The sequence below is a fragment of the Triticum urartu genome, chromosome 2 (assembly GCF_003073215.2).
Source record: "Triticum urartu cultivar G1812 chromosome 2, Tu2.1, whole genome shotgun sequence".
NCBI classification, from domain to species: Eukaryota; Viridiplantae; Streptophyta; class Magnoliopsida; order Poales; family Poaceae; genus Triticum; species Triticum urartu.
In genome coordinates, this window is record NC_053023.1 from 136,950,970 (window position 1) to 136,960,919 (window position 9,950).

A 9,950-nucleotide genomic window follows, 5' to 3' on the forward strand; every position below is an offset into this window, starting at 1 on the left:
ACGGCTAAGGAACGATCACGAAGATCAACTTGTGTGTCTATGGGGTGCCCCCTGCCCCCGTATATAAAGGAGTGGAGGAGGGGAGGGCCGGCCCTCTCTATGGCGCGCCCTAGGGGAGTCCTACTCCCACCGGGAGTAGGATTCCCCCTTTCCCAGTCCAACTAGGAGTCCTTCCATGTAGTAGGAGTAGGAGACAAGGAAGGGGAAGGGAGAAGGGAAGGAAGGAGGGGGCGCAGCCCCTCCCCCTAGTCCAATTCGGACTAGGCCTTGGGGGGCGCGCGGCCTGCCCTAGGCAACCCCTCTCTCTTTCCCGTATGGCCCAATAAGGCCCAATACTTCTCCCCCGTATTCCCGTAACTCCACTACAAGAAATATGTCAACTTGTGACCAGCACTATTGGTCACTGAATGGTCACAAATTTCCATTTGTGACCTTTTTGTGACCAAAAACATAAGGTCAAAAGCTGGCCGTCGTAAACTGACTATAGCGACCTTTCTTCTGGAATGGTCGCAAACGTTTATGACCAAAATAAGCCTATTGTTCTGTTTTGGTCACTAGCAACCTCCCCAGTCCACGTAGGCATCCAGCGTGGCAAGCTGATGTGGCACAAGATTCAGCCCGGTCCAATTCAGTTTTCTACATGGGCCTAGCCCAACAATTCGGCCTTTTATATTATTATTTTTCTGTCAATTCTTGTGGGCTACTTGGGCCAAGCCACTACTAGATATCGCATTATAACCGAGGGTGCAATTACCCTCGATTATTTAAGCTCACCGTCGGGTAAAGTTATCACCGACGGTACACCGTCGGCCATCTCCCGTCGGCTATTCTTCGTCGGCCATTGCACTAATAACCGACGGTACCGTCGGATAATTGCATGGCCAACGGTTATAAAGCCGACGGCGAGCCGTCGACCATGTTTTGGCCAACACCCTACTCACATTACATGACGAAACTCATAGCCGAAGGTCCCCCGTCGGTTATTTAATTTCCAACAGTGCTTGCTTCCTGTCGCTTTTTGTAATAGCCAACGGTTTATTTGACCCATTGGGATAATTAATGACCAAGAGGAATGTCAAGCCGTTGGTTAATATGATTACTAATGGTGGATACACCCCTTCGGGAATTCAACAACATCGTCAAATTAGGAAATCATCGACAATCTAAATCCCGGTCACCGGCTATTATTAACCTCTCACGAATTGCTTTCACCAAGTGGTGTTGCATAACATAAAAGTGTGATTCAGCATGAGAATATTTTTAATTGTTGGCATTTCTAATATATACACAAACACACATGACCAAATAACATGTATTATATTTACCAAGACTTGTGACCAAGTGCATACACATATATCATGAAAAGCCTAATGTCTTTCATCCAGAATACATAGATCATAACGCCAAACAAAATACTCCATACAATGGTCCGAACATTTTGCATAACCTAAATTGTCATAAATTTCGGAACTTCACTTTGTTGCACGACTATGAAGCACATTCGACTCGTCACCATCATCTCTATAGTGATCATAATGCTCATCACTATATGGGTCAAAACGTTTATCGCTATATGTATCATCTCCTCTTGCCGTAGATATCCATGTTCTCATTAGCATCGTGATCATTCTCACGGTTCGGACTGCCTCCAATGTTGCTTCCCTCTCGCTAAGAATTGGTAAGAGTAGTTGTCAAATTAGGAAATGAATGGAAAAGTTGAAACACGTAAGACGAGTAGCATCTCAAAATTAATACATGGAAAGAAAAAAGGAACATTACTACATTTATATCCTTCTATTCTAAATGTTGACATAACTAAGCGAATATAAACTGAAGTAGCAAAATATTGATATCTAGCATGCAAAGTAATTGAATGTATGGGAGCAAGATGTCACATGAAAAAGCAGATAATAAAAGAGGTAAATGAAAGAAATGCCATCCCTAGCAGGAATACATAATGTGAACTGGAACCCTATACTCTTGTGCCACATGAAAACTGGCACCTAAGCACAAGCTCCCTTACTATAGTATGGATGTTTGAAGTACATTTCTGATAGTCAAAGCACTGTTTAACTATGTTATATAAAATATTTGACATTACCATGTAGGTTTCAACGCATGTGTCTACAGGTCTAGGATTTCCCGCAACTAAATCATAGATAATGTTATATTGTACAATAGTTGCAGGCTTCATAAATAATTTGACAGTGGCTAAAAAAGACAGCACAAATGCTAATGTACTTCTGTTTGATATGACATTTACGTTTAGCAAGCTGATCCTGACGTTTAGTTCTCTTCATATGTAGTTAAATCAAGCAATCTCCTAGTGTGCATCTCCAAGACTAAAAAAGGAAGGCCCGTAAATGTGAATGCTCTTACAAATCTAAGTATGGAGAACACATGCACAATGCCAAACCTGAGCAAACAAAATGGCCGTACATTCTAGTAATATTTTCTGAGTTCAGAGGACAAAAATCATAAGTGACATTCACACAGACCCCTACAAGTGAATGTACGCCAGCTGTGCACATCAAAAAATCCTTACCAAGATGGCACTAGCGATGAGGCCACCATTGGCAGTCATTTGACATCATCTAGTTCATTATAGAGGAAGACAAGATTCTGGTCGTCCAGCTGCAGCTCGTCCATGACGCCGGAGACGGATGTCCAGGTTGTTGATGCGGGGGTGCGGACCTTGCGCAGTCCAACACCTCTGGCTCTAGTCAAACTCGAGGTAGGCTCCCGTGTGAGCTGCAAATAGTTCGTGCAACCTGAACATGAATACATAAAACATGAGAACGAGAGGAGGAGAGGAACTGGCTGGAGTTGCAACTTGCAAGAGAGGAACCGACCGAATCAGCGTGGCTATCTCTGCTGCCGCCCCAAGATGAGCTTCCACCGGATCTGATGGCCGAACACTACTGCTGGTTCTCACCATTCTGAGGCCACCAGATCCCGTCTGGCCTCCGTACGGTTGTCGCCGCTGTTGGTGACAGTGGAGCTCAAGGCCGCCGGATCTACGGTAGGCCTGCGCCAGCTCCGCCACACTTTCAGGGAGAGGTGGGTTAGTTAGGCGCCGGCTCTGGTTAGGTGCGGCAATGGCCGGGAGATCCTTGGAGAGAGGCGAGGGAGGTGAGAAATAGTGGATGGAACAGGAAAACGTGCAGGAGCCAGGCAGCGGTTTGGGAGGGAGGAGGGAAATGAGTAGGGTCGACCGCACGATCTGGAGAGGTGGGGAAAACTGGGAGGACCAACTAAAAAAACTGGGAGGAAACTGGGAGGGAGTAGTCACGATTTCACTCGCTCGTGTGGCCGACTTTAGAACATAAAAATAATATTTGTATATTCTTTTGAATCAAATTCATCTAAACAAAACTTTATATTTATATTATTAGGCTTCTAACTTCAATTTTAACGTTTGGAACTTGCACATATTCTTATTTTTGCCATAATAACATACCAATGTCTTGGCGCACATCTTAGCTCGTGATGTATCTGAGCGTGTTCCGATCTCATGCAACCGTGCATAACTAGCATGTTATTGATGTCATGGTGATTTTTTAGCCATACCATTTAAAAAAGAAAAAACATCTAAATCGGTGAATTGATGGCGCAAGCGAGCTAGGATGCCTCGCTTGCGATGCACATGCTGGTGGCGCCCATGCACTGCCCTTCCTTTTTCCTTATCCATTGGGAAAACTCACCCAGTCATTCGTCTGTCGATCTCGCCCGTGGCGGCCTCCTCCTTTTTTCAGAAGCACGCACATCACTTGATTCTCAGCAATGGCTGCCTTTTCCTCACATATTGCAGCAAACGAGAATTTTTTTATAGTGGCCGGCACAACAAGATTTTTTCTTCGGCAATGGCGCGCAGGGTGGGGGGGGGTGGAAGGTGGGGGAGGGGGCTCAACTTATGGTTGGGAGGCGACAACCGATTGGGAGATCGCGGCGATCGATCGACGCAGAGCGTCGTCTTTAAAACAATATTGATCCTATTTGTTCTTTTGGAAAATATTTTATATAAATAGGACTTCCTACTTATTTTCTAAGGTTTCTTACATAGTACCATTTTTTATTTCAATATACCAAACTTGTGCTTATTAGAATTCAAGATATTAATTAGTACTTCATGACACATGTGCATTTAATAAAAAATGTGGAGACCGATGTCCTTCTAGAGCATGCACATGTATTTAATAAAAGTATGGAGGTACCAAGTCACAGAAGGACTCACAACTAAAAAGTAGCTAACTAGTCCTTTCTTTTTACAAAGAGGTTCGTAGAACAATGATGGAAAACACGATATGTACAAGCACAACCTCACAATTGTCGAGGACGACCCATTTGGGACGGCAAGACCTCTGTGACTCCATGTCGTAAGCTCCTTGGAGAAGCAGTGATGCCTCCCTTCTACCTCCTTGGTCGGGATGAAGAAGAATGACCGTCCTTGGGCCACAAGAAGTGGTGGTATGGTCAAGCCAAACAACACACTATTTTATAGTCGCACCAAAGCATCCCCCATGGATGACCTCTATCCCCATCTAGAACTCCACATTTTCCCACTTTGTGTTTGCCATGCAACAATCTAGGAAGAACGGGAACGAGTGGAACACCTGTAGAGCGTGAACCAACCGAGCTTATTGAAGGAGATTCTAGCAATGATACGCTTCACAGTAGCTATCCAGCAACCAGTACCATCAGGACTACGAGCATCCGTGAGCCACCAGCCATTGCTCAGACACGGCAACAACACACTCCCCTTGGGCAAGACATCATGTGCGACAGTGTGATGATCGAACCCTAGACCTAGACACTGTTCATACAAGACATTGTTGAGCGACACATTTTCCCTCCTCTAGTTCGGTCGGTGACACCATCGGAGAAAGAAGGGGACCGAGCCGGTGTAGGGGACTTCTTCTTGAGTCTTAACGGTCTCTCTCCTCATGATATATTGTAAGTGCACATTTTTCAAATAGGTCGTTTTCAAAACTCCTTTTTATATTGTTTTCGACCAATTTTTTACCATCCTATTAATGAAAAATAATAATGAACTTACAATAGCGATGCTAGAACCTAATTGTTAGAAATTAACTTATATAGAAATTATCTGGAATATAACCATAGGTCGTTCTGCATGTCTACTGCCATCATTCAGTGAAACATATAACCGAGGGTGAAAATCAACCGTTGGTTATTGCTACCCCCCGTCGCCCATTTCCAGTCATAGCCGAGAGTTTTGTTTTGACCTTCAGTCATTAGTTTATACCGTCGGGTATTACATGTAATCCCCGTGGGTATATCCATAACCGTCGGATATTTCAATGGACCGCTGAGCATTAAATTGGATATCCGACGGTTGGGTTTTCCCCGTCGGTAAATGCAATACACCGTCGGTCATTACCAGTCATACATGTGAGTTTACAAAAAACCGTTGGCCATTACCACCATCGTCGGCTATTACTGTCAAGGCCGACGGCCCGTCGGCTATTAGATTTCACCGTCGGAAATATGGGGATTTCTAGTAGTGAGCCTAGTATTTCAGCTTCTTTGTTTTTGGGCCTTGGCCTTATTACAATCAATTGATTTTCTATTTTCAATAATTATATTTTGGAGCTGGTCCCACTAGTCAGAAGGGTCCCACAAGTCATAATGCCATACATGAGTCCCACATGTCAGAAATTTCAAAATTGCTCAGATTATATTCATAAGTGGGTCCCACTGGTGAAGTTTCCATATCTTCTCAACATACATAACTGCTATTTCAAACAGGACAGAACAAACATAGTTCATCAAATAACACTACATAGCCTTTTACAATCCGTTACAATATTACAGTTTACAGTCTACCACATAGCCAAAAGAACTGTTTGCAAAGTACGGCTTCACTGCTTCGCACTTGGCTTCACGGCTTCACACTTAGAAAAATTAGGACTGGAGTTCCTGTAAAAGAGTGAACATAAAGGAAAAAAATTAGGCTTGGAGCTCCTGAAAAAGAGTGAACGCATAAAGGAAAACAAGTAAGAAAACTATACAGGAAAACAAGTAGAGTGTATTGAGCATATATATGTTGTCCCTGGAAGGCGAACACATACAACAACAAGAACAACAAGAGAATTATCCAAGAATAGAGCATGGAAGCGGATTAACTATATGGAACCAAAAACTGAATCATTGCAGATCAGATTACACAGGAACAGAATGTAGAAGCAGATCATATGGTAGCAAAACCAAATCATTACGGAGAACATAATAATACATGAAGAGAAAGATGCAACTATCCAGGCCAAAACTGGACAAACCACAAACAACAACAACAATAACAACAACACAACGAGAGAAGTAGCCCTATTTGCATCATGTTGACCAGCACAAGCAGCCATATATGCATCGCAAACAAAGAACACTCGACATCCAACATCTGAAGACATTGCAATTATTTCTAAGCACATCTAGCATACTAGTTTCCGCAAAGAGCATAAGCAAGCATGATACCATATCAATTGCATCACATCAACCAAATTATTCAGGGAGCACAATATGCACATGAACAAAGATAGGTTCTGGGTCCTGTTTGATTCACCTAGTTGATGAGGGCGGCTGAGCGGGAGACGAGCTCGATGTCGTTGCCATCAAGGACGATCTCATCCTTGACCTTCGCGGACTACAGCTCCGCCAGATGCAGCAGCAACACCTCCGACAACCACATCAATAGCACCAATAATGACCTGCGTGACATTTCATATCATCATTACAGAATAAAAAAATTAAGACACAGGCAGCAAATATAGCTTCAGCATTACGAAATTATCATGTAACTATTGAGCAGACAGGAATATAGCTTCAGCATTATAGAATTATCATGTAACTGTTGACTGTGAAGCTGTCAAACAGAAACCTGATTATAAACTATGGACTATGAGATGTCACAGCCGATCCAGTGGACTGTGAGATGTCAAGCAGAGCAACGTCTGCTAGAGCAACAGCTCCATGGACTAAAATAAATGCCCACAAGGATCATGAGAAAGAGTTAAAAAGGTTTGTTGTAAAAGAGTGAACATAAAGCTACCATTAGAATGTACTACTGCTGAGGCCAGAACCAAACAACTTCAATGGAAACACTAAATGTAAGCGGTAGAACAGATCTAAAAAGGTAAACAAAATATGAATTATGGTTCACTTAAAATGTGATAGATGTTTAGCAAAATTGTTTGTGGGAGTAACCTTAATCGTTCAAAATCAGAGTTGAAAATGCAAGGAAATTAAGTTGCAGAAGACAATCAGGTATTCTATTTACACAGCATTGTCAACAAATTAAGTTGCAAGGAAATTCTTGAGGGTGTTGGGCACGATCTCAGACGACAGGTTGAGGAAGGTGCGGAGGAACTCAATGTCGTCGTTGGCCAGGTACCAGTAGTAGTGCTGCCACGAGAAGGTCTCCCTGACGTACTCCTTGGACTCGAAGCTCTGCATGAGCTTGATGACCTCGAGGTTCAAGGCATCGACCTGGGGGTGCTTGGCCAGGTTGTAGTCCTTCTTGGCATACAAGACTCCCTCTGCACACGCATCACAATAGATTCATCGGTAAAATCATTCAGTCCATCCAAAGGAGTGGCATTCTTGCACACATAAAAAGTTGAAATTAGCACCAAGGAATTCAGTTAAGATGCTCAGACTACTGTAATAGTCAGTAGAATTCTTCCAGATTGCAGCTTGACATGAATAAGATTCTATAGTTAGAAGTTAGTGGTGTCCAAACTGTCTATGCTCGAACCTTGCAGCAACCGCGCATAAGAGCGAACTCGCTGCGGTCAATGGGTGCCAAGAACACTGACGGGGCAACATGGTTAAAACCCTACGCAACACATGGATCGAACCCTACAGAAGAAGACTAACGAGATGGCATCTGAATCCTGGTCACGGCCGGCGCGGTGCGTAAAATGGGCGGGGGAGGGGGGAGGAGCTCACCCTGGAAGAGGTACTTGCAGATCTCGCGACGGTTCTTCTTGGAGATGATCTGCGGAGGGAGACAAGGGAGGTCAGATTAGGCGGTTCTACGACCGGGGCAACCAACGGGGAGAGCGGACTCGGCTGGGGATGCTTACCATGGTGACAGGCGCCGGGGGAGGAGGCGGGGGCGGAGACGGCAGCGCCGCGGCATGCAGGGGAACGCCCTGGCCTCCTCCGGCCCCCTCGCGACGCCATCGCTCGCCCGCACTTGGCCAAGCCCCGCGGGTCGAGGCCCGCGCGCCCGCCCACGTCGTCGGGGAGCAGCGCGAGGGGCGCGGCCCCGTAGGCGGAGAGGGAGCAGGGGCGCGAGTGGGCGGAGGGATCCGGAGGCGGGTGGCGCGGCAGGCGGCTGTAGGGGGAGAGGAGCCATCGGTGCTCTACTGCTCAGCTCGCCGAAGCCCGACCACGACCAGGTCGGCGGCGCGACCGGAGAGGAGACGAGCTGTAGGTGGAGGAGGACCGCAGGCTCCGGCGCGATCTTGGCGAGGGAGACCGCGGGCTCGGCGTCGCCTGGAGGTGGAGGAGCCAACGGCGGCGTGCGCGGGTGCGGGGAGGATGGGAGCCGCTGCGGGTGCGGGGAGGGGGTGGGAAGGAGGTTGGCGCCGGAGATCTGGATGCGGTGGGGAAGGGAGGGGTCGGGGTGGCGATGCGGTGAGGATGGGCGCGGGGAGGCCATGGATGCGGGGAGGTCGCCGCCGGCTGGTGGGATCGGGGGAGGGGGATCTGAGGGGGACGAGGGGATCTGCATCGGGGGAGAGGGGAGAGGAAGAAAGAAAGAAAGAAAGAAAGGAGGCGTGGGGTGGATGGAAGATGCCAGCTAGGGTTTCGCCTCAGGTGGGGTTGGTGGGGGAGGCGAGGAGCGACAGCTACCGTTGGATCCAGGAAGATCCAATGGTGTTTTGTGCATGATCCGTGTGCCTTGTCCACGGACCAATCAGAACGCAATACAATATTATGACCAATTGAATTGGTCGTGATAAATTTAAAAATAAGATGTTAGATCATCTTAGCTATTTACCTGACCTGATACATTGGGAAAAAATGAAACAAATGAAAAACCTTCTCATCATGTCATCAAATGTGACCTAGTTTTTAGAATAAAAAAATAACAAAATAGTAATAAGGAACTTTTCATTTTCTTTGCACGAAAATTCATTTTTCATTTTTTGAGTGCTCAAAATGAGTTTTTTTGTGAAGGACCTACCATATATTTGTTACAAAATTGTACCAAATCATTTTTATAAAATATTAGGACATATTTAATGCACAATTGACAAAATGGTTGGGTGCCAAAAGTTTTGATCCACCTCTGGTGAAAAAGACAAATTCCCGCCGATTCAGGTGGAAGCGGGTCAAATTTGAACTGCAGCTGTCTCATAGTTTGCTATTTATTTTTTCCAAAAATCATTTCTAGGTACATAAGTATCTATTTAATCAGAGAAATATCAAAAGTTTTCCAAGATTCAACCACTAGCTAGGAACGGTCAAGCCCGCCGTTTTGACTGCATTTTGAAACGGGCATAAAAAATTCAAAAAAATCAAAAAATTGGAAAACCTTCGCATTGTGTCATTATATGTGACCAAGTTTCCAGGAAAAATAATAAACTTGCAATACGGTAATTATTTTAGAAAAGTGTTCTCATAAATGAGCTATCACGTGTGAAGATTCATGGATTTCAACCCAAACGCTCAATCTCATGGTCACATTCATGGCATAGTTTGTTCAAATGATCTCATATTGTGCACAAGGGTGCATCTTGGAATTCTAAACAATGTTGCCAAAGGGAGTTTTCATTTTCTTTGCACGGAAAATTCATTTTCCATTTTTCGAGTGCCCGAAATGAGGTTTTTTTGTGAAGGACCTACCATATATTTGTTGCAAAATTGTACCAAATCATTTTTATAAAATATTAGTACATATTTAATGCACAATTGACAAAATG

At 44.9% G+C, this 9,950-nt stretch overlaps 1 protein-coding gene and 1 long non-coding RNA gene across 2 annotated transcripts; both read right to left on the minus strand.

Moving 5' to 3' along the window:
* Positions 1-1,298: 1,298 nt before the first annotated feature.
* LOC125541278 lies at positions 1,299-3,213 on the minus strand. The gene is made up of 3 exons (XR_007297479.1): positions 2,853-3,213; positions 2,546-2,771; positions 1,299-1,668 (listed from the first exon to the last, which is right to left on the minus strand). It is a non-coding gene; the product is annotated as an uncharacterized LOC125541278 (long non-coding RNA).
* Positions 3,214-7,311: 4,098 nt separating this feature from the next.
* LOC125535431 (40S ribosomal protein S10-1-like) lies at positions 7,312-8,139 on the minus strand. The gene is made up of 3 exons (XM_048698485.1): positions 8,103-8,139; positions 7,966-8,014; positions 7,312-7,553 (listed from the first exon to the last, which is right to left on the minus strand). Exons 1-3 carry the CDS (start codon positions 8,103-8,105, stop codon positions 7,312-7,314), a joined length of 294 nt encoding a protein of 97 aa, XP_048554442.1. The 5' UTR covers positions 8,106-8,139.
* Positions 8,140-9,950: the final 1,811 nt, after the last annotated feature.